Source organism: Apis laboriosa, unplaced genomic scaffold (genome assembly GCF_014066325.1).
Source record: "Apis laboriosa isolate Shangri-la unplaced genomic scaffold, ASM1406632v1 scaffold112_cov148, whole genome shotgun sequence".
NCBI classification, from domain to species: domain Eukaryota; kingdom Metazoa; phylum Arthropoda; class Insecta; order Hymenoptera; family Apidae; genus Apis; species Apis laboriosa.
Window position 1 is genome coordinate 3,572,139 of NW_025220865.1, and position 24,747 is coordinate 3,596,885.

The window sequence follows — 24,747 nt, forward strand, 5'->3', positions numbered from 1 at the left end:
TTTAAATAATGAATCAGTTACATATGATTGTAGATACAAGAGAATTGTTATTGTACTGAATAATAAAATGTACACAATGTATTATTAAATATATTATATACAATTAGTATTATATATTATAATATTATATACTATTAATTTATTTATTTATCATGATTATATGTGGATTCTCTATTATTGTTAATATATCTATTAAAACATCTTTATATTTTTTAAAACATCTTTTTTCTTCATCTTTTCTCTCAATGAATTTTTAAAGTTTCATTAAAGCTTTAATCATCATATGTTTTTTTTTAAAATTTGATTTTTAGAGTGAGTACCTGTATTTTTCATCAGAACTTTCTTAATTTCTTTCATAGGAATATCGATGATTTTATTAAGATAAAGAGAATTGACACTCAATTATATTCATTTCCAAATGGAATAATTGAACTGAAACATATTAAATTTATATTAACAATAATATTATTATAATTTTATTCTGTTTCTATATTTCTTCCATTATTTGCTCTTTTTTGTATCTATTCTCCTTTTAGATACATGAGGTTTTATTAATTAATTAAAAAATTAAAAATAGATATTGTGGAAAAAATCGAATGAAAAAATCAATAATTCCAGCATGGTTATTGTTTAATAAGCGATAGATGTAATGTAAATGGCATAGATAAGATATTATATATGAGAAAAATAAAGGAAGGAGAATCTTTTGTTAAAAAAAAAAAAACTATTCTTACTTCTGTGCCATCGTGACAGCAAATGCATATTATATGTACATAGAGTATTCACTTGTTTTTTTTATTACGCATTAGAAATACGTTATAAATTTACACGAATAAAATTAATATTTATTATATGAACAAATAGTAAATATTATTATTAGAATTTCTAATAAAATAAAATTTAAATATATTGATTGAGATTTTTATTATTAAATTTTATTCATTATAATTTACACTCGATTAATTATAAATAATAATGTGGGCCAACGTTAATATTGCGGCTAATGGATTTTTGAATGATGATCGTGATTTAAATAATGGAAGTAAAAAAATTGCAAGAAGAATTGTTAAAATAATTCCGGTTATGATTCAACAAATAAAATCATTTAACAATGAATCACAAAATCATGTATTTACTTTTGTTGGTATTGTGAATTATATAGAACGAAATAATACTAAAATAACATATGAAATAGAAGATGATACAGGTATAAAAAAATAATATTTTGATATAATTTTTATTTCTCATATAGATATTAAATTATTATCTATATGGATAGAAATTTAGTTTAATTGTTCGTAATTTTTTTCAAATTTTATATTCAAAACATATTTTATCATATTATATTTAATTAAAATTTGCATTATTAAATTGCAAAGTAAATTATTATTTCTCAAATAGATTATTAATGTTAATATAATTGTTTATTATTTATTAATTATAATATTTATATTGTACATAATTAATTTTTATTTATTATTAATATATTATATGATATGTAATATTATTATTATATCATTATATATAATTTATTTATATTACTTCTAATTAATGATTTCATAATAATAAGATTACATACTTTTATAATTTTTTATAAGATATATGTATACGAATATATATATATATATATATATATATATATGAAAAAATAAAAGTAATAAATATATTAATTTATAGATCACATCAAAAGTTTCAAATGGTTAGAAACAGGAAAAATATCAGAGCCATTAATTAATTTAAATACTTATGTACGAATATATGGACATTTAAGGGAACAAAATGAAAAGAAGTATATATTAATTTTAAGGATTTGGCCTTTGATTCATTTAAATGAATTAACTAATCATTTATTAGAAGTGACTTATGTAATATTAAAATCTCAGAAAATGTTAAATAAACAAAATAAAAAATCTAATACAGATAATGCTTTTATGATAGATGATAACTTTATTGGATTAACTAAAGAACAAAGCATAATTTTTAACATTATTCAAGCAAAAAATAATAGTGAAAATGGAATAGAAAGAAATGTTATCAAAACTTGTGTGCCAGAGAATATAGATGTAGATAATATAATTGATTTTCTTATAAATGAAGGACATATTTATAGTACATTTACAGATAATCATTTCAAAACAACTTAATTATTATATATTATTAAAAAAAATTATTTAAAAAAAAAATAAAATTTTTATTTTATTTTTTAAATTAAAATTAATTTTATTAAATTTATTAAATTAATATGTTCTACATAATTATTATGTTAAGTTTCTGTTTTTTACATAAGAAATGTAAATATTTTATGTTTTATATTTTGTAAATATTATTATAAATATTATTATAAATATTATAAATAATCAATAAAATATTATATTTCAAAATACAAAATACAAAAATTATTTTTTACAATTTCATTTTATTCATAATTCATTGTTATAAAAATAATTGGTATAGCAAAAATCAACCGACGTATTTTATATATTGATATAAATTGATATAAATTGAAATCTTATAATTATAATTATAATAGTATATAAGATTATAATTAGTATCAGAAATTTTAGTAGCTAGTAATTAAAGTTGCAATATTTTTTATATATGATTTATTTTCGATAATTCAAGTTTAAATTTCTCAATATTTAACTTTTAAACACTCATATTAAAGGATAAGAAATAAATTTAACTTTAAGAAATAATTTGAAATTTATTTTATTCAGATAATCCTTTGACAGCTTATAGTTAAAAAATTATAAATAAAAAAAAGATAAACAAAATTTTAGATAATTTCTTTAAAAATTTAAAACATTTAAATTTTCAGAAATAAAAAATTTACTAAAAAATTTGGATTTTTAAATTTTTCCATTTATTTATATATAAATGCACTATCTAACTTGTATTTCATTTATTTATCGCTAGGTGGTTCTTTAATATCTATCAATTATATGATTGATAAAGTGTTTATATTGTATTACGATAAAAGTATTTATTGTAAAAAGTTTATATTGTACTTATAATTTATAAAAATATTTATAAAAAATTAATATATATGTAAGTTATATTTTGAAATTTTTAAAATATTAGATGCTGTTTATATTTATCAAATATAGAATATTAAAATTACATTATAATTGTAAATTAATTTGATAGTCCTTGATTATTTTTTTTCTTGAGATTAATTATATAATTTTTGATTATTTAATTGATTATATTTCATAAAATTTATACATTTAATCTTTAATAATGAAGTTAAAAATGAGGTTAGAAATTGATGTATTAATATTAAATATATATAACTATAAAATAAAAATATAATGATGATATAAATATAATTATTTATAAGAATAAGATAATTTAATTTATAAGAATAAGATTTAATAATTTTTATAACATATTGTTTTATAATATTTTTTATTTCGTTTTTTTAATAAAAATTTCTCTCTCTGCAAAAAATAAATCTTTCTATATAAAGAAAAAAAAAATAGAATATTATATATTATAATATATTATAAAATATTAAAAATTTAATTCTAAATTTTTTTATATTATATAATCATATATTTTATAATCATTTCATTATTAGAATTTAAAATATCTGAATCTATGGATACTTCTGAATCTATGGAATCTTCTAAATACAATACTTTTATGCAAACTGATGTATCTGCCCAATCAAATACTAAAGAAAAAAAACCGACATGTATTATTATTCTTGGAATGGCTGGATCTGGCAAAACTACATTTGTACAAAGATTTGTTTCGGTATTATACAAATTAAGAAAACCATATGTAATAAATTTGGATCCTGCATGTAAAGAAGTTCCTTATCCAGCAAACATAGGTGATATATTATATTTTTATTTATTTTAATTATTATATAATAATAATTATTATATAATATTTTAATTATAAATGTTTTATTACATTTCTAATGTTTTAGATATAAGAGATACTGTGAATTACAAGGAAGTAATGAAACAATATAGTTTAGGACCTAATGGTGGTATTGTTACTGCATTAAATCTTTTTTCTACAAAATTTGATCAAGTCATAGAACTTATTGATAAAGCAGGTAAAGAGCATGAATATGTAATTTTGGATACACCTGGACAAATAGAAGTTTTTACATGGTCAGCAAGTGGAACAATTATAACAGAAGCTTTAGCATCTCAATTTCCAACAATTATAGTATATATATTAGATACTGTAAGAAGTGTTAATCCTGTAACATTCATGTCTAACATGCTTTATGCATGTTCTATACTTTATAAGACTAAATTACCATTTATTGTGGCTATGAATAAGGTAATTATTATGATATTATAAAAATATGAAATTTTTTTAAAAATAATATCATATATGATATATAATAATATATATTTTTATAAGGATTTTTTTTTGAATAAGAAACAATTTTATTAAAGTATATAAGTAGTTAATCTAGCAATTAATCTAACAATATAATTATAATTATAAATTTAAGATTGATATAGTTGAACATAGTTATGCAGTAGACTGGATGCAGGATTTTGAAGCATTCCAAGAAGCTCTAGATTCAGAAACAAGTTATATTAGTAACTTAACACGTAGTATGGCTCTTGCACTTGATGAATTCTATAGTCACTTACGTAGTTGTGGAGTTTCTGCTGCAACAGGAGCTGGTATTACTAAGTTTCTTGAACTTATTAAAGATGCTGAAGAAGAATATGAAAGGTAAATTAAATATATGAATAATATTAAATATTTGTATAAAATAGTATGAAATATAAAAAAACGAATTTTCTATTGAAGAGAATATAAAAAAATTTGGGAAAAAATGAAGATTAAACGAGACGCACAACGACAAAAAACAGAAAAAGAACAACTTGAAAAAGCAAGTCAAGAAGTTTCAGGAGAAAGTATATCATTAATAACAACAATCAATAGTGGAAGAGAAATTTCAGATATATATTTAAAACATGCTGGTAATGAATCAAGTGAAGATGAAGAAGGTACAGAAAATCCATTTAAAGATGAAGAAGATGATGAAGAAGAAAGAAAAGAAGCTGAATCCTTCAAAAATTTTTTAAACAGACACAAAATACAACAAAATAAACATATAGTTAATCAATCCACAAGTAATAATACATAATATAATTTTATTATTTATTAATTATATATATTAAAAAATAAATTTTATTATTGATAAACAAATTGTACATTTAATATAAATACATTATATTTTGAACTTTATATTTTACATTTAATAGAAATTACTATTTTACATAATTATTTTTTTTAAATAGATATTATGATATTATTAAGTGTTTTAAAACACTTGCAATAATACTGAAAATTCAAAATAATAAATATAGTTTTACAAATAATTTAATTAATATTTTTAGAAAAATTTGTCCACTTTACATAAACATTAGAAGTTAATTGTGTATCATTTAAGTTTTCCTTTTTTGAAGAAATTGGGATCGAATTTTTTGTAATCCAGTCTATGGTGGATGATTCATGATTTTGTGATGTATATAAGCCAAGATTAAATACTGAAATTATTACATTTAAAATTAATTTTTAATATAATTTTATATAAAAAGAATGGAGCATATAAAGAAATGAAATTCTATAATTTTTATTTATTTTTATTTTAATATTAGAATTCTAAAAAAATTTAATAATAAAATTTAATTTTTTATTTTATTAATCAATATGATTTTTATAATATTAAAAATATTGATATTAAATATTAAATTATACCTTTTTCAGAAGAATTTAAAGTATTTTCATCTTTTATTCTATGATTTTGTGTTTGTTGATATTCTCGCGATATTTGTTCTAAGGCTTTCGTTAACGCCAACTAAAAACAATAATGGAATAATTAAAATATAATTTAAAACAATTATAGTTACAAATTTTTTTGAAATTTTAATAATTAAAATAATATCGATTAGAAATAAGCTGATTTTAAATATTTGTAATATTTTATACTCATACAATATACATATTTAAAAATACTACAAATAATATTTTTAAAAATCATTTAATCTTGTATGCTTTCAAAATTTTTAAATATAATTAATATAATTAATACATAAAATTGATTATTTATAATATCAATATTTAAATTATTTTTTTTGTTATTTAATATTTTAAATTTTATATATATATATAAAATATACATATATTTTTTTGATAATAATGATCTTTTTAGTTTTATATATTAAAACATAGAATTTATATAATAGCATGAAATGAAATAGCATGAATGAAAAATTATTGAAAATTATTAATTATATTAATAATAATTTTTTTTTAAATCGAATGTCTAAGATATATATTTTTATTAAATGCAATTTGTTAGGTTATTAATAATTAAATTTTGTTTGATGATATACATATTTCTTTTAATAAATATATGAACATAATAAATTTAATATATAAATATATATAATAATTCTAACAAATATGTTTAAAATAAAATTAATTTAGTAAATATTATCTTCTTTAAATTTAGTTTTCATTTCTTGTTCTTATAGTAATCTATAGTCTCATATAATAATTTTATATAATTCGTATTTTTAAGAAATGTAACTTAAAATGTAACTAGAATATTATATGAAAGTTTTGTAATACAATGTATAATATATAAAGAAAAATTAAATAATTTATTTACCCGGCACATATGCAAACGCGATACGTGATCGGAGTCCTTGCTTAAAAAATTCAATTCCGCGCTATTTTTCACTTTAAGTCGTTGACAGTGTTTCAATTTTCCCGCTGTTTTCCTGTACACCCTTGGTAACAGATCTGGTCTGCCGGTACGGAAGTTTTCGTGCAAGAATTCGTGAACGTCCGGATTATGAGAATTACAAATCGGATCTCTATTATGGGATGTTACTTTCCGGAAACCATAAAGATTTAATTGTCTGATAAAACTTGTAATATTTTTCGTTTTGAAGATAGAATTGCCCGCGTCGAGATACTGTTCTTGAAATTTCTTGTAATCGAGAAGAATTGTGTTACCGTTTAAACTCCAACGTATCGCGCCACTCTTACATTCGTTCACTATACGCCACAGTTTTTGCGGAAATCGCAACGAAAGAAATATGCAATCGTCGTACATGCTCGATTTCGAAGTTACGTTTCTAGTTATATTGATAGAACACAGAACAAAACTAAATATAAGAGTCTTGTTTTCTCGAATCTAATCGCGTATCTTTTGCAAACAAAAAACTATCGTATCACGGCAACAATATTTCTTCTTTCGGAATTGATAGAATATCGAATTATTTTAACCTTTTGGCGCGAGCTTAAAATGTTTATTATTTTTTGGATATGAAAGCTGTTGTATTGAATCTTATGTGTATTTTATATATGTATAATGTATATACATTATACATATATAATGTATACATTATATATATATATATATATATATGTATATAATATAATTGATCTACGATATTCCTATCATTTTTTACATATTTTTTTATAGTGCTGAGTTTATATAAGAAAAAATTTTAATGTTTGAAATATAAATCATGACGTATATATTGCTAAAAAACAACACATACCAGTACATATTAAATCGTAAGATTAAATGTTTTAATACTGAAGTTTTTATTTTTTTCTCTATAAATTTTATTACTTATATATTTTATCTTTTCTGTTTCGTATAATAAATAAAATAGAACATAAAATTTAAGAAATGCATATTATAAGATTTAATAAAAACATTATGATTTAATACAATGATTCGTACACTAAAAAACAACAATGTATTTAAAATGTCTCTTATGCATCAATTTATACAATTCCAATATTTTATACAAAACTATCGCAATGCAAAACTATCAAACTATCATTTTGAAAAAAAGTGAGGTTATAAAAAAAATCATAGTATACGAATGCATGAATAATTATTATAATCATAATTAATAATAAATTATTAAAAGTATTATTTCACATTTTCTTAATATTATAGAATATTAATACTATTTCCTGGACAATGAAAGTTCGATACATCGAACTCTCATAATTTCCCTGATATTATTGTATTTCAATAATCGATTACAATAATTGTATTGATATATCTATTGATTACATTTTTACAAATCAATAATTATAACCGATTAAAGTTTATTCTAAATTATATCTATTGAAAATATTGATATATTATTCATTTTATTAAATATTATTACAGATAAAAATTATCAAAAAAAAATTAATTACAATCAATTATTATTTATTATCTACTGTATAATGATAAATAATAATCGGTTGTTAAACAATTGAATGAATTATATTAATAATTACTTATTAATAATTTTTATCGAACATTATAATCATTATAATCGAACAAATATATATTTTTTTTCGTTTCAAAAGTTTTTAAGATATTGTTACAATTTATATATAAAAAAAATTTATTTTTTCATAAAAGATAAAAAATATTTCATAATATCATATATCTCTGATAATTTTCTTCGTGTTCTTATCATTTTCATCTTTAACAATTTTTTAACAAAATGAATATATATATATATATATATAGAATTTACAATTTTGATTACAATAAACAGTTTATAATTTATTATTTTTTTTTAATTCATATTTATTTTTTTTTTTGTATGAATGTTTGAATTTCATTGTATGTTTTTCTTTTAATATCAATTTTCTTATTTAATATCAATAATAACGATATAATTAATTTAAATTAATTAAAACAAGACTATCTTTAAATTTCTTATGTCAAAATATTTATACAGAAATATTATCAAAATCGATTCATATCAGTCTTTCAATCCGGACGCTATAAAAGACAAAAATCAAAAAAGACGAAGTATAATAATATATACATGTATGTATATATATATATATGTATGTGTAAAAATAACATAAGAAATTATCTTTTTGAAAATTTCCAAATTTTTGCAATATATCGTTTCATATCGTTGCAATATTTTATCCTCCTCCATTTTATATTCCTTCATTCTTTTTTTTGTGAATTTATTAATATTATATCGATTAAAAAAAAATTATTTTGTATTTTTCAATAATTTTTTTATCTTAAAAATATATCCATCTTTAATTACGAAAATAATTTTTAAGAAAATTGCAACGAATTTTATCGATTTATTTGATCCTATTTTTTTTTCCCAATTTAGAAATTTTAATTATTTTATGAACTTCTGTTAACATATATGATTTTTATCAATATCAATCGGACAAAGATGGTAAAGTTTGCAAGTATTCGTGGGGTTTTGCCGGTGCTGGTAATAAATAGCCATCAGGATCTAATACGTCTGGTGTACGAATAGTGACTGGACCTTGAGGTGGCCTTGGTAACGTATCTTGAATTGACTTAACTTTAACTTTCTCCAATCTTTCTAATATCTCCGGAAATTTAATTCTATCCTTAGGATCAGTTTTCCAACATTCTCGCATTATTTGGCAGACAAATGGTGGACATCCTTCTGGAGGTATAAGCATTATGCCTTGAAAAATTAGCTTCACTACCTGAAGGTATCACAATAATTTAATAAACCATTTATCTTTTCATTTCTTTATCAATATAAAATACTTAAGATCATTGTAACACATAAAGAAAAAGATGATAATTATAAAGAAATGTCTATTCCTGTTATGAAGCTGATCTGTGCAATAACTTTCAGTAAATAATTTTCAGTAAAGTACCATTTATTTTTTCATTTCTTTATCACTAAAATATTTAAAATTGTAACATACAGAGAAAAAGATGATAACTATAAATAAGTATTTATTTCTGTTGCAAAACTGATGTTGCAAAACTGTGATGTGTAATTTACGTAAGTAGTAAAATAGTATAAAAGCGCGACATGATGATATTTATGATGAACTAATATATATATTATTATAAACCTAGATTTTGATTGTAGATTATATTATTAATCTTGCAATAATAATTGGAGATTATTATTATTCTAATAATATATTGTATGAATATATATTATATGGATATATAGTATTAGCATAGCAATGTTAATATTCATTTTAAATGCAAAACTATAATAAAAATGTGTAATTTTGATTAATTTAAAATAACAAATTTCTCTAAAAATTGATTACATATAATTTTACTTACTTCTTCATTATTATGTCCGTAATATGGTTGTTTGCCAAAGGAATAGACTTCCCATAGAACAACGCCAAAACTCCATACGTCACTTTCCAATGTGAATCGTCCATACATTACACTTTCCGGTGACATCCAACGGATTGGTAAAAGTCTAGAACCTTTTATCTGAAAACAATGAAGATCTTGTTTTATTTATTCTGTATAAAAAAATTTGTGAAAATAAATTACGATAAAATTATTATTTTAAAATTTAAATTTCAAAATTTAAATCATGAAATATATAAACAATTTTGCAAAATAAAATAAATAATAGAAATTCAATATAATATACATATGAATATTCTATTAAAATATTTTAATTTATTATGTAAATTACCTTATAGTAATCGCAAGTATAAACATCTCGTGACATTCCAAAATCTGCTATTTTAACAATGAAATCATAACCAACTAGACAATTTCTGCATGCCAAATCTCTATGAACGAATCTTTGACCCGATAAATATGTCATACCAGCTGCAATTTGGATTGTTATCCAATGTAAAGACTCCTGAAACATAATTAAGATTGTAATATCAGTCAATCGTTCATAATCTTTTTAAAAAAATTTCTTTTCAGAATGAAAGTCACTCTCTTACTGAAAAAATATTCTTAAAAGCAATTCTCAAAAATTTTAAAGGAAAAAAAAAATCCATTTCAGATTAAAACTCTTGCAAATTGTTCTTCGGAATATTTTTCATAATGGTTGAAAGTGATTCTCTGATACTAGCAGTATCTGTCTAAAATATATTTCAAAAATTTTATTTCCAAATACATTCCTTTTTAGGGGAAACAAATGACAAATTATTCGAATGTTGTTTATATGAGTTTGAATATTTTCAATAAAAAGTTTCCTAGTTTAAAAGTTTGAAATACTTGCATGCAATTTTAGAAGATAGAAGAATTTAAATAATTTTTTACCTCAGTTAAAGGTTGCATCTCAGGTTTCGGCGATCTATTAAATTGTCGAGAGTTCGATCGTAAAACTTCAGCGAGATCTCCATACGGCATGTATTCGAAAACCATCCATGGACTACTATTACCTTCACGGAGCACTGCACCTTTCAACGACAAAATATTTCTATGCCCAAAAGTGGACATGATGTCGACTTCTCGCATAAAATCTTCTTCAGCTTCTCGCGGTGCAGTCTCTTTTAAAACTTTTATAGCGACGATCTCTTTCGAATCTCCAATACATAATTCTCCTGTAAAAAAGAAAGAATTATTTCTTTCAATTATCTTATTTCAATTTTTTTATTATACTGGTTTATTTCACAAGTAATTTCATTCTGAAAGCTTACTTTTAATTAAATAATATTTTTCGAGCAATTATTTAAATGTTTTGCCTTTTCAATTAAAAATTATTGATCTATATTAATTTAAATGATTATTTCATTTTTAAATATTTTATTATTTGAAAGATTTAAACGGAATAAGTGATCATTCAATATTGAATAAGAAGAATATAATGGATATATTATATATCTATTAATTAAATTGTTTATTTTTTTTATTTGTTATTTTTTTAAATTGTTGTTATTAATTTAATTTTTTACGAATTTTTATAATAATTTGAAATAAATTTTTAAATAAATTTTTCAAGCTTCTAAAAGAAAATTATTTGATGACTTATATAAAAATTACTAATTTTTAACTATTTAATTTAGTTTATACCTTTATATACTTTTCCAAAACATCCTTCGCCGATTTCTTGCAAAAATGCAAGAGACTCACGTTGCAGAATCGACACTTCCGGCGAGGCGCAACTGAAATACTGTGGGTTAGGTGTGTACTTATTCGCTAGCAGCAATCCCTTTTTCAGATTCATCGGTGTTCCCTGAAGTGAACATATGCAAGCTATTTTCATAACAATTTTTCAATTATTTAATTATTTTTTTATTATTGACAGTATATGTAGATTTAATAAGAAAGAAGTTAAAATTAACATAGTTTTATATAATAGATAGAGATTTGAAAGATGAAATAAAATTATATATTTTATTAGATTTCTAATTCAAAGCTATATGTGTATGTATGAATTATACATATAATTATTTTGATGTTATTCACAATAAATACAACTATATGCAGAGGAAATTGTAATAAAAAAATAAAATATAAACTTTTTGCCTATTTCTAGAATTTCTTAATATAATAAAAATAATAAAATAAAAAATATCAGTTTTAATTATTCAATTTTAATAGATTCATTTATGTGTTATTAAAGATTGTATTTAATAAAATAAAATTATATTATATTAATTAATAGATATTCCTTTTATATTTTTATATATTATTAAAAATGTTTTAATATATATTTAAATTCAAAAATATTTGAAATATTCTAAATATAAAAAAAGAAAAAAATAAATATTAAAAAATTATTATCATCTATCAACAAAATATAGATGAATTATAAAATTCAATTTCACTTTCGCACTGGAAAAAAAAAATATGACTTTCCAGGAAATATATTAATATACTCAAAAATGTTATTGTATTCAATACCATTGTATTTATTGTATTCAAAAATATAATATTACATTAATCGACTAAAGTTATTATTCCGTTTATCTAAAGTTATCTTGTAAATGAGTTATAAATAACAATTTTTTTTTTTTCTTTTTTTTTAATGTTACGTTAGTTTTGAAGAAACACTTCAATATTATGTATTTGATTGACATACATCCAGAGAATTCCTCTGTGATTTCACGTTATAACTTCTTTTCTTCACGCAGTAGACTATACTCAACAATATTGCTAATACCGCGACGAATGCTATGGTGATTCCTATTATTTCAGGTACCTTTTGTCTCACACGCTCTGCCTGTTGAACAGTATGAAAATACTACAAAACTATGTTTGTAAAAGATTGTATGCATATTTATAAATCAAGAGATGATATTTATAAGAACAATTGATAATAATTACCTGTTCTGCTTCTGGAAGAGCAGTCGTACTGTTGGTAGAGTTACCATTTGGAGGGATTATGTTGGGTATAGGTCGAGGTGTTAGGGGAACTAAAAAAAAAAAAAAATAATATTTAACAAATATTTGTAAAAAGATTGTTTTCTTTCTTTTAAGATTAATAATAAAACATTTATCAATTTTAATTATAAATATTATTTATTTACTATCTTTAATTGAAATTAAAATTTATTTCACATTAATTGTGATATGAATTAATTAAGTTCAATGTTTTAATGCCTTTAATTATGTTTATATTATATTTATATTATTAATTGATATAAAATAATATCGGATAAAGAAGAAAGCAAGTAATTTTTAGTATAGTAATTTTTTGTTCAAAAATATAATTTAATAAAAACTTAGTAATTTTTGTTTTATAAGATTATTTTATAGGAAGATATAATATATAGTATCTAAATTTAATTTGTAAAATAATAAATAATAATATGTGCTAAAGCATTATGAAATGAAAAAATATGTAGTTCAAAATCTGGTGATCCCTAGATCGCTCTGGTTTTATCTCTAGCGTCCGACATAAAAAAAATATCGATATGTGATTCTAACCTATTAGACGATTTGGACATTTCAAATCCGTTGTTGGTGGGGATAGATCGTGCGGACAGACGCATTTGGATGTGTTGTCTTTAAAGCTACGACATGCTGCTTCTTTTCCACAAATATGAGGTCGATCTTTGCATCCTGTGATCTCGGGGTTCCCGTTGATAGGCAGTAACCTCGCTATTACTTCCGATTGTTGTGTGGACGCATTTACTGATAATTCTGAAACAATATTTATATGTTATCGCAACTATGTCAGTTTACAATGACTATGTCTATTGAGTTTATAAATACAAATAAAAATTTTGTTGGATGAAATATTCATGGATTGGAATGTACTATAGAACTTGAAAAGGGAAAGATATATTTTAAGCTCAAATACTCTATGAAACAAAAATTGCATTTTTCATGTTAAATATAAACACGAGTTGTTTGTATACAATATTCAGTGGTGTTTCAGAGAAATATTATAACAAAAATACAATTCAATTTCATTATTTTCATTATCCAACATATATATATCTTTAGTGGTTGATAATGGAACAGAATAGTTTCAATAATTTTCTAATCTTCTTAATCGTATAGTTTTATGGTTCTGCGGTTCTCGTAGGTCTGTAATAAGGAAGTAATAATGATGATATATTATCTGAATAATGACGACATTCGGTTACAACCATATCAAGAAATGTCTAACCGCTTTAGATGTAATAATAGGTCCCAATTTTATTCAGATATTCAGTCCAACTGGATTTCTCCTAGTCTGGAAAATATTGTATACATTAATTCTATTTCATCATTTCACGTTAATTTCAAATTGATATGAATCTCGTTTAAAATAAATTATAGATCTTCCGAGAAATGATATAAAGGATCCCAAGAGCCCGTGAACTCATTTCGTTTCAAAGTAAATAGAGGCTTAAGGTAAAAGCAGTCGAATTTAGGTTAGGAACTTAGGCATAACAGTGGTAACGGTTAATAAAGGGCGAGCTGGTAAGAAAAAGGGCTACATATTTGGATTGGGCCCGACTTGGATGAGACAGTGAAGGCATTCATTTCGTGCTTGAAGCTTGTAACGGGTCAAAGCGTTATCTCTGCGGTCAGCGCTCTCCGACAACGAGTCTCGCTATGTGTACCTATTATCGCCCCGTATTTCTTCTCTTACTATGCATCTTAAACGAAGATTGCCCGTATTCACGAGATCGCTCGATTTCTAGTAAATGTTCCTAAGTTTTAATTTTCTTGAGAAGATGACAATTCATTTAAGAAAACTCAATAAATCAAACCTAAGGATACTTAAAATTGAAAGTAAAACTCAACTTGATCTTGAAAGTTATCTTTCGATAGTGAATACTGTTCACATTAAGAATGAAATTTATTCTTAGGTAATAACTTTCGATGCAATTAATGTGAATTTATAGAAATATTTTCGAGAGAATAATATAATATTTTCAAATGTATTCATACCCTAAAAGATGTTATATGAAAGTTGACCTCCGTGTCTTCGATACGGATGGAATTGCTCATGCGCAGTATAATTATACAACTAGTCTCTATATACAAGAAATCTAGGGACATTTTTTGAAATAACTTGTTTGCATACAGTATGAAATTTTTCCAAGTTCTTTATTTAAAAATTTTACATAAATCATATTGATCAATTATATAAATTTATAGATTTATTTTGAATTTTTTACATTAATTTTTTGGAGATGAAATACATTATAGGTAATTTTAATAATGTTAATTAATGTTAATGTTAATTAATGTAATTATTGAAAAGGTTAAAGAACATATAATTTAATTAAAAAAATGATATTATAGTAATACTTGTAAAATTAATCGTAAGATTTTCGAGAGAAAAATTTAATGGAAGTTCAACAATGAGAATAATATAGATTAGAAATAACGCAACTGACAATGAGCATTCCAGTAATTGCAATTCCACGAAATGGGATTGTTTATCAAACAAACACGCGGAAGTATATATACTAATTGTAAATCTAGTATTTCCAAGTTCGAAATCTTCGAACGAATATTTTTATTACTTATATTTTTATTTAATTAAATTTATATCTTTTTCAACATTGTTACCTAGATCATTTGTAATCTTTGCACTTTGTTATTAACAGTATACGTGGAAGTCGATGGGTGAACCGTGACCTATGATATCGAGCGTACTTTGACGCAAAGTAAGAGAATCACCCTTACAACGATTTTTATATCAAGTTTCATTTCTCTTAAACAATTAACAATTCTTTCTCTCTAAATTTAATTTCAAGTTTCATTTAATTAAATATAAATTTATATATTTTTGATATATAAAAAATTGATAAATTACATTTCATGTTTGATATACTCAGAATGATCTGTATTCAATTTCAATCATGAGATTCACAATTTAAAATTTTAATAAAATTTTATAATTCTTTTGTGATATAATTATAAATAGTATTTATAGAAATTGCACATAAAAAATTAATAAAATCTGTTTTTGTTATGAAATCCTAATTTGAATTTAAAATATAGAATTGTTCAATTTAAAACGTAATGTGATTTGTTAAAAATCTACTATTGCAATTTTCATTATTCATCATTTTTGGAAACTGAAAAGCATTCAACGTGGATGTACACATCGAGTTACGTTTATTTGCAAATTCGAAGTTTAGACCAGAGACTACAATAGGGGCATTATATGCGCGGGTGGTTTATCCTCCCAAACGATTCGCAACTGAATCGTCCATCATAAAACGAGATTATTCACGATATGTTGGGAGAATAGTTTTATCAAATTTTCTTAAATTATAGAAACAAATTGAATTGGAAAGTAAATTGAATTTATTTTTAATTTTATTATTCTTTGATATAAGATTAAAATAAATAAAAGAGATAAAAACATTATATTTAAAAAATTAATTAATTATAAACAAATAAATAATATAAATTTAAATTTGAAACATTTTTTAAAATGACAATTATAAACATATTTTTTTTGTTCTTTATATATTAATATATTTATATTTTGTTATTGAGAAAAAAAAATTTGAATAATTTTGAACAAAATCAAAGTTTTGATCAAAATCATTTGTATTGAATGATTGAATTATTATAAATAAATTTTATTCAAATTATCATAAATGTATGAGTTTTGGAATATTTAAATATTAATAATATTTACGTAAAATTTTTGTTGTATCTACAATTTTTTTTAGTGAAAATTTTATTAAGTTATTAAATTGCATATTCGTGCGAAATTTTAAAAATATAATAGGGTAGCAAAGAGAATTACGACATTCAGGGGATTAACATAACGATGAGCAACCCGCTTTCTTTTTCGTTGATGTGTCATCATTACATTGCTTGTTTGCTATAATACTAAGCAAACAATGGATCTGCTTGGATAATGTATTCTTCTAAATTTATATTATGTATAATACGATAGATATTGTATTTCGTTTCTATCTGAAATCCTCTTTAAATCAGCCACCATTGTTTTCGAAACAGAAAATAGCATAAAGTTCTAAAAATTTTTTTTTATAATTTTAATCATTATATATATTTAAAATTACTTTAAATATAGAATAAGAGATTTTGAAAATAAGAAAATTTAATTAATTTCATAAGTAATAGTTTTTAATCCAATAGATAATGAATTTTAATTCAAATAATTAATAATATAATAATAAAATATATCTTACTATATTTTGCATAAAAAAAGACTATTTTTATTCATAATATAAACTATAAAATAATATAATTAATATAATTTATTTTTCTCAGCACATATAACAATCATTGAACTTTATAATAGTTTATTTTAATAAAAATTGGCTTTGAATTATAGTGAATTGAATTAAATATTTTTCAAATTTTGTATAATCATTAAAGAAGTTTTTTTAATGTTATTGAAAAATTTGAATACTGCGCACGTGGTTATCATCTTTTAGGTTAGCGTTATCAGAAGGTCGAACATGTCGATATTAAAGATAAGTTAGAGTCAGAAAAATAGGGTTAATTTTTTTATACTCGGTTTTTCGATATTTTAAGAGCAGTTAATATTTATTCTAATATAGATACGAGTAAAATAGCTTTATCTTTTCAACATTTTGAATTTTAGTTTTTAACTTGTTTATAGTATTATCTCTAAAGAAATTTCTGCATATGTTTTCAAATCAAGATGGAAAATAAAATACTTTTTAATTTTTTATTATTATAATAAATTTTTCGATTAAATATTTAAATCAAGTTAATCTAAAAATATAAGAATTATTAAATAAAAATAAATAAAAGAAGTATATACAATAAATAGAAATATTGCACAATTTTAATTTGTTTTAATGTAATTATTAATGTTTTATTTTTCATGACAAGCTTAATGTTTCAAAATTTCAAGGTTGTCCAAGATAGAATTTAGTGAAATTAACACGTGAAACAAACAAATTAACCAAAGAGATTCTTCTTCCTTGGTAATAATTATCTGTAGTATTCAAATTGGTGCCTTTGTGCTTGTCTGTAGCACATGAGTTTATCTCTAGAAGATACGATTATATTAGATTGGCGGGAAATAAATGAATTGAACTTTGAATCTGTTGAAATATATCTATATATATTTAGTATATAATTATAAAGATAACTGTTGATTATTTTTACATAATTTTTGTGTTGTAAAAAAGATTATACGTTAATAATAATTTAAATAATATAATGACAAAAAAAAAATATATAAAGAGCAATGAAAAGGTTATTTTTCTAGAAAATTATAAATACTTAATAATAAATAATAAAGAAGAATTATTACGGTGATAAAATGTCAAAAAGAGATAATCCAAATTGAAAAAGATAAGGAAAATGGCGAACATTATCATTTCTTTATTTTCAAGTTTTTGTTTCTTCTTGTTCTTTAAAGAAGAAAATTATAAATATTCACAGAGGAATGATTGCAATGCACGATAAATGATAAGAAAAGATGATAAAAAAAAAAAAAGATTAGAAAGATCAAAGAAAAATTATCATTTACTCGAAAAATCTTTTCTTACTGTTTACTTTTCCTAATTTTCCTTTATTTATTAAAGCAAATACTGATTAACCATGAATCATACGAGGAATTTCTAATGCATTTAATTTATTATTTAATTTATATCAAATTTATTGGCTGGTTTATCGTTATATGTATATTTCCATATTGGATGAATATGTGTTTCATCTTTAACTGTCATATATTTTTCGTGATTTTTTTTTTAACAAAACGAAATACAACGCATGCCTGTTTGTCGATCGGATAAATGACTATAATTATTGTATAATGGTAAGACGTATACGTATATTATAAATATAATTCAATTTATATGTATATGAATAAAGATTTAATTACAAATTACTTACAAAAATTGTAACGTGTTCAACATTTAACAATTTTTTTTTTTTTTTACTAAATTTCTCAAATATTAATTCTAGAAATTTTTTCTCTTAATTATTCCAGAAATATTAATAAATAATAATAAACAGCTTATCTCTGAATGTATACTTTGATTGCAATTTAATCGCAGTTTATTTCTATGTTCTAAGAAAATATAAATTACGCTTCAAAGCTGCGACGCATCAAGAGAAGAACCGAGTTTTTTTTTTTTTTTTAATCTATCGTAATAGAGAAATTATTCTTTTTCGTAATATTTATGAAGAATATATATTTATCTCTTTTTCCTTTTTTTTTTTTCTCTAATCAACAACTATTAAACATGTACGATATGATTACATATATTTATAATAATTTTGTAATGCAAATATTGTTATTCTATCGTCTTACAATATTTAATATAATTTATTATATTCTCGTTAATGTAGTTTTTATCTTGGAAATTTTAGTAAACAAAATGTCACGCAACGTTAACGAGATTTCTCACTGATTTGATTTCTAAATTTTTCATTTTAAAGTGGTTTCCAAGTGGGTTGAAACGTTAATTCTCAGAATTTCTTCTTGAATAAAAATATCAAGGGATCATTATTACGCATAACGATTTTTTTTAACAGCAACAAAGAAACATTGATAAAATTTTGTTCGCTCAAAAAATTGTAAAAATTTGAACTTATGATATACACAAGAGAAAATGGTGGGTTCAAATGGAGAATACATTCGCGAATCATCAGATTATTTTTTTTTTATCTTGTTCTTGGTCTCAATGCATAATTCCAAGAATTTTAAATTTTAAAATTGCATTCTTCGTGTCGATTTTTTCTTATTCAATTATTAATTCTTAATTTTCAAAATGAGAAATTTTAATTTGCGTTACACTTAGAAGTATAAAAATTTATAGAAGGGTTGACAATGCTTTTTGAATAAAAATATATTTACTCACCTTGTCGAATTTCCGCGGAGGAAAGGCCTCTTCTCCTTGGCATTCTTCTCCTCTCCATTCTGGGACCAAAATGGAAGGAAACCACCCCCGTTTAAAAAAAAAAAAAGAACTATCGTTTCGCACTAAGACCTTCACTTTTTCCCTGGCTTTGATCCATCGTTACACTCTAAACTTTTGAGAATCAACGAGTCTGACGCTCAGAATTCGACGCGTCATTGGTTTACATTGTAAAAAAAAGTGATCACATAGATAGATAACACAGTAATATTTGCAAATCAATTGTTCGCACTGATTGGACCACACGAGGAGTAGGTTTTTCATGAGTTCCTTCGAGAATCGATCAAACCACGAACAGTCACCTTCTTTGTGTCTGCATCCCTTTAATTAGACAGCTTCAATTTATATTTTTCACAATTTGGTAATCCGAAACAAGTTCTTTTTCTTTTTTTTTTTTTCAAAATCCTCTAAACGATTCCTCTGGAATGGACGACACGAATTTCGTTTCAAAATTTCTCAAAAAAAAAAATACTCCTTTTTTTTTTTTCAAAATTCTCGATAATCGAAGAATTCGAAGCAATTTTTTATTTTAAATTTCGAATTGCTTCTTTTTTTTTTTGTTTTTTTTTCTTTAACCGGATGGTTCACCGAACAATGCAAATTTTGTGGAAGATTTTTCTCTTTTTTTCCAAAATTCTATAATTACTAAGATTTTGGTATTTTTCCAAATTTCAAATTATCAAAATTTCAAAAATTGAAAATTAAAAAGTCGACTCGAGGATAAATTCATTTTTATTCGAAACACCGTACAAGGTCCAGCGGGATTAAAGCTGGAAACTTTTGGGGCCAAGGATCGAGGGACAAGGATCGAAGAGTTAAGCCGGAAGAGGAAACCCGCCGGTTAAAGGATAAATCGAGGAGGGGTCCTCTATCTTCGACGAATGCTTATTCGAAACTAAAGACCGACTAAAGACCGCCTTCGAGAACTCGCTCGTATTGGCGTGCAACACAAGGGAACTCGGTCACTCATACAGGCACGATCGAAGCGTGTTCACGGCACCCACATGGATTTTAGACCGAGCAAGGATTTACGCGAGGAGGGACGAGCCGTAGTTCATCATCGTCGTGGCTCGACCTACGCTATCGGGGAGAGGCAGAAGCGGTGTGGTTCCTCGTAATCTCGTCGGTTTTTCGGCCGACTTAAGGGTAGAGGCCTCTTGTTGCGCCTTTTAATCTCTGACACGTGCCAACTTACGTGACTCCACCCTTGGGCCACGATATTATTAGGCATGGATGAAATTTCCTTTTAATCGAATAAACTTAATTTTTTTCGTGTGTCGTGATCGATTTGATCGTAGGAAATTTCTTTGAGAGTTTATGTGGGTACTAGTGGTACACTTTGATGAATATATTAATGCTTTTAATCAATTGTTAATAATTATTATTATTATTAAAAACGTATAAATTTATTTTGAGAATTAAACAAATGTGATGTGTAATTATTAATAGTTTGACAAAATTTCTTTTTAATTTCTACAAGTTTAAGTTTCAATTTGTATAAAAAATAAATTGTTAACGCAACTGTACAATATTATAATTTATTATGATTCAAAACTCAGATATGAACTTGCAGATCAGAATAATATTTGAGTGCAAAGATTCATATTTACTCATTGACAAAAATTCTACAAAAATATGTGTAAAATTAAAATTCTGATTCTTAAATATATTTTGATTCAAAACTGGCTTTCAAATAAAATTTTGATATTTATTTGCAAACATTTTCATCTTTAAATATTTCATAAATTACAATATATAAATGAATAATACATATCATGAGAGATAATTTATAAGGCAATCGTTTATTACAATGAAATATAATTATTCGTTCATTCCATCTCTTGAAACATCCGTTTCAAATAAATATTGTCCAATCCCTGGATGGCCTGATCAAGTATGCGTGGATATTTAATGAACCTCTCCAAAGGATTCGCGTTACAACGAGGCTATCAATCACTATCAGAATTATTAAAGATGAGATCTCGAAGGAGACTTAAGTAAAGAAATAATAAAAAAAAAAAAAAAAAAAAAACACGAAGATCAAATCTGTCGGAGAGTTATTCGTAAAGACATGGCTTGCATTTTGCGCCACTAATAATTAACCAGTGTATATCGCGATCAGTTTGATACACTGGTGTCCAACTGGGCGCCACTTACCCCACTCTGCCACTCTGTTCGTGAATAACTTGACTTTTCAGCTTCTGATCGCGATAAACAGATCACCACCACTACACCATCTTTCATCTCTCGTATATGTGTGTAATCTCGATTAATCGGATGTAATGTAAAAATTAGCTTTTCGAATCGTTGTTTTGCTTCTTTAAACGCGTTACGTAAATCATGGGAATGAAAATCATGTTATGTTTATTAACGTCATATTGAAATATCAAATCTTCATTACGATGAAATTAGACGATACGTGATACGTAAATATGTAAATTATTCGTCTTGACGAATTAATTATTTAAAAATTCGTAATTTGTTTTATTATTGTTATCGTTAAATGTTTAACAATTGAAATAATTTAAGAAAAACATTGATTTTTTTTATTTTCATCATAGACAAAATTCGTTGTACACATGATGTTTCATAATAAAATTAAATACATTATAAAAGTAAGTTTCCAGAAATTGTTTGTTTAATAAATTATATTATTAGTTTATTAGCTTGATCGTTTATTACTATCGTATTCTTGACGCGCAGTAATCCGATTCCATTTCAGTTTGAACGATGTTGAGCATTAAGTATATGAAAAGTTTTGAAATCTAATCAATTTGAACAAGAAGCAGATCAATTACGAAAAGTCACCAATTAAGAAAAGTTCATCGACATAACAGTCATATATCACACATAAATAAAATTAGTGAAACATTATCTATTATAATAATATAGTCACAAATCTTATGATAATAAATTTCTATCATAACATTGAGCTTACATCCATTGAAAATCGAGGACAATTACGTACTTGTATGAAGAATATGTATAATAATCGAATTGTAATTACATTGGTAATAATTGTGAAGGAAAATTTTCTATTCTGTTTAATAATTTTTTTCTATCTCTAAAAGTACAATTGTATCTACTTATCTTTCGAAAATCTACGTAAAGATCCAAATGTTATTCGATTTTTCTAAAATTTATATCACTCCAATTAAGGATTAAACGAAATTCGCCATTTTTTTTCAACACTATGAAATATTTATTTAGGACATTCAGAAGAATCAATTTATGTATATTTATGCATCCTAATGTTCATAGATCACACGCTTAGTTACACTTGACAATACAGAAAGTCATTCTCAAATTCGAAATCACGGGTGCTTTCGAAATGACACTTGAAATCTTTGGACGAACGTGAACGATGATCGTGTCGGTGGGTGTTTGACAACGGTGGTCCACCTGATTAAGTTCTCTAACACGTGCCACTTAATGTGCCGAAACGGTCCAATGGGAAGAGAAATGGGCCAGAACGGAAAAATGGTCGGCGAAGCCGCAATATAAGAGGAATACGTTAATAGTTTTCGAAGAGGCTCCTTTGGAATGGCGTAAGTGTTGTATATTTACACTGGCGTTACAGGCTCACACCTGGACGCAAGAATAGCGCCGCTTCTTTTTTCTCCGAAGTATTTTCTCGCCCGTGCGTCAAACGTCTTCCTGAACAAAGCGAATTTTTTTACATTTTTCTTCCTCTTCTTTTTTTTCTTCCTTTTGCTCTACTTCTAGATGAGCTTTTTATTATTTCGATGTGTATAATTTCGATTAAAAAGAGAGAGAGATGTTGTCCTCGTTATTCTTTTCATTCAAAAAAATTTAAGTAACTCAGAAAGAAGATAAAGATTTTACTGTTTAAATTTTTCTATATGATATTTCTTTTCGAAGTTTACGAAATTTCGATTAATATATTTAATGGACAAAATATGTCTTTTAGGTTAGGAAAACAATATTCCAATATTGACGGTGAAAAGCGATAACTTTTCCCATTACGTTCCGAAATATGGGAAGTTTTTAAATGAAATTGGATCCAAGGAAGACATCAAGAGGGTAGTTTACACCCGCTTAAGTTGCTGATCGCCGATTTTCCTTGAGCACCGGAACAGCGTCGGTATGCATGCAGATGGTGGTCGTAAGAGGGGGTGGTCTAAAATAATAAAGAAGCTGACACGAAGATGAGGAATGTTTGTGTTTTCACGTACGATGGCCGATTCTTAAATGACGAGATACAACTGGAAAAACGTATATTCGAAAGACAATACTTCGAATAAACCAATAGTTATCGATAGTTTCCTGTAGACAATCGTTTTTCAGCTTAAAAAGAAAAAACAATAAATATTATTTTATTTTGTTTTTTTTTTAAATAGGAAATGTAACATATTTTTTTATTTTTCGATTAAAAAAGATATTTCTGTTATTTTTTCAAAATGATAATATTCTGCTAATTGCAAGGAAAATGTGAAATAATTGCACTGAAATAAATCTATGATATCTTTGTTATTTATTTAAAAATAAAATATAGTACTAAATATATTAAATAATTGAAAATACTTTAAATAATTGAAATTAAATAATTAAATAAAATGCTTTATTATATTACGAATATTTATAGAGTTTTGCTATTATACTTTATAATATATTAATTTAAAATCATATTTTTCTCTATTTAGTTGATAA

General features: G+C 23.8%; 4 protein-coding genes across 6 annotated transcripts; 2 read left to right on the forward strand and 2 right to left on the reverse strand.

Moving 5' to 3' along the window:
- The first annotated feature begins 857 nt into the window (after window positions 1–857).
- Window positions 858–2,183, forward strand: LOC122713686 (replication protein A 32 kDa subunit-like). Its single transcript, XM_043934378.1, has 2 exons — window positions 858–1,207; window positions 1,678–2,183. Exons 1-2 carry the CDS (start codon window positions 976–978, stop codon window positions 2,142–2,144), a joined length of 699 nt encoding a protein of 232 aa, XP_043790313.1. The 5' UTR covers window positions 858–975; the 3' UTR covers window positions 2,145–2,183.
- A 743-nt stretch (window positions 2,184–2,926) lies between these two features.
- LOC122713482 (GPN-loop GTPase 1) lies at window positions 2,927–5,131 on the forward strand. Its single transcript, XM_043933991.1, has 5 exons — window positions 2,927–3,048; window positions 3,581–3,838; window positions 3,938–4,302; window positions 4,481–4,710; window positions 4,789–5,131. The coding sequence occupies exons 2-5, from the start codon at window positions 3,601–3,603 to the stop codon at window positions 5,126–5,128; spliced, it is 1,173 nt and encodes a 390-aa protein (XP_043789926.1). The 5' UTR covers window positions 2,927–3,048; window positions 3,581–3,600; the 3' UTR covers window positions 5,129–5,131.
- A 56-nt stretch (window positions 5,132–5,187) lies between these two features.
- LOC122713710 (heat shock transcription factor, X-linked member 4-like) lies at window positions 5,188–7,308 on the reverse strand. The gene is given in 4 exon segments (XM_043934433.1): window positions 5,188–5,485; window positions 5,488–5,531; window positions 5,743–5,842; window positions 6,659–7,308. Coding segments are annotated over 4 exon segments (654 nt in total). The 5' UTR covers window positions 7,109–7,308; the 3' UTR covers window positions 5,188–5,425.
- A 1,780-nt stretch (window positions 7,309–9,088) lies between these two features.
- On the reverse strand, window positions 9,089–20,947 carry LOC122713222 (tyrosine-protein kinase transmembrane receptor Ror-like). Of its 3 annotated transcripts, none has more exons than XM_043933477.1 (9): window positions 20,020–20,947; window positions 13,676–13,891; window positions 13,073–13,161; window positions 12,828–12,968; window positions 11,816–11,978; window positions 11,063–11,346; window positions 10,479–10,652; window positions 10,109–10,267; window positions 9,089–9,504 (listed from the first exon to the last, which is right to left on the reverse strand). In XM_043933477.1, the coding sequence occupies exons 1-9, from the start codon at window positions 20,075–20,077 to the stop codon at window positions 9,205–9,207; spliced, it is 1,584 nt and encodes a 527-aa protein (XP_043789412.1). In that variant the 5' UTR covers window positions 20,078–20,947; the 3' UTR covers window positions 9,089–9,204. The 3 variants fall into 3 exon arrangements, with proteins under 3 accessions (XP_043789412.1, XP_043789403.1, XP_043789419.1); XM_043933468.1 differs by having other exon boundaries at window positions 12,828–12,989; XM_043933484.1 differs by lacking the exon at window positions 12,828–12,968.
- Between the last annotated feature and the right edge of the window lie 3,800 nt (window positions 20,948–24,747).

Coding starts and splice junctions, on each gene's coding strand:
- LOC122713686 (XM_043934378.1), top strand. CDS start 976: ATGTGGGCCAACGTTAATATTGCGGCTAATGGATTTTTGAATGATGAT. Junction 1,208..1,677: donor TGAAATAGAAGATGATACAG/GTATAAAAAAAT, acceptor ATTAATTTATAG/ATCACATCAAAAGTTTCAAA.
- LOC122713482 (XM_043933991.1), top strand. CDS start 3,601: ATGGATACTTCTGAATCTATGGAATCTTCTAAATACAATACTTTTATG. Junction 3,839..3,937: donor TCCTTATCCAGCAAACATAG/GTGATATATTAT, acceptor CTAATGTTTTAG/ATATAAGAGATACTGTGAAT. Junction 4,711..4,788: donor GCTGAAGAAGAATATGAAAG/GTAAATTAAATA, acceptor TTTCTATTGAAG/AGAATATAAAAAAATTTGGG.
- LOC122713222 (XM_043933468.1), bottom strand. CDS start 20,077: ATGGAGAGGAGAAGAATGCCAAGGAGAAGAGGCCTTTCCTCCGCGGAA. Junction 12,990..13,072: donor CTCTTCCAGAAGCAGAACAG/GTAATTATTATC, acceptor ATAGTTTTGTAG/TATTTTCATACTGTTCAACA. Junction 10,653..11,062: donor AGATGCAACCTTTAACTGAG/GTAAAAAATTAT, acceptor ATTATGTTTCAG/GAGTCTTTACATTGGATAAC.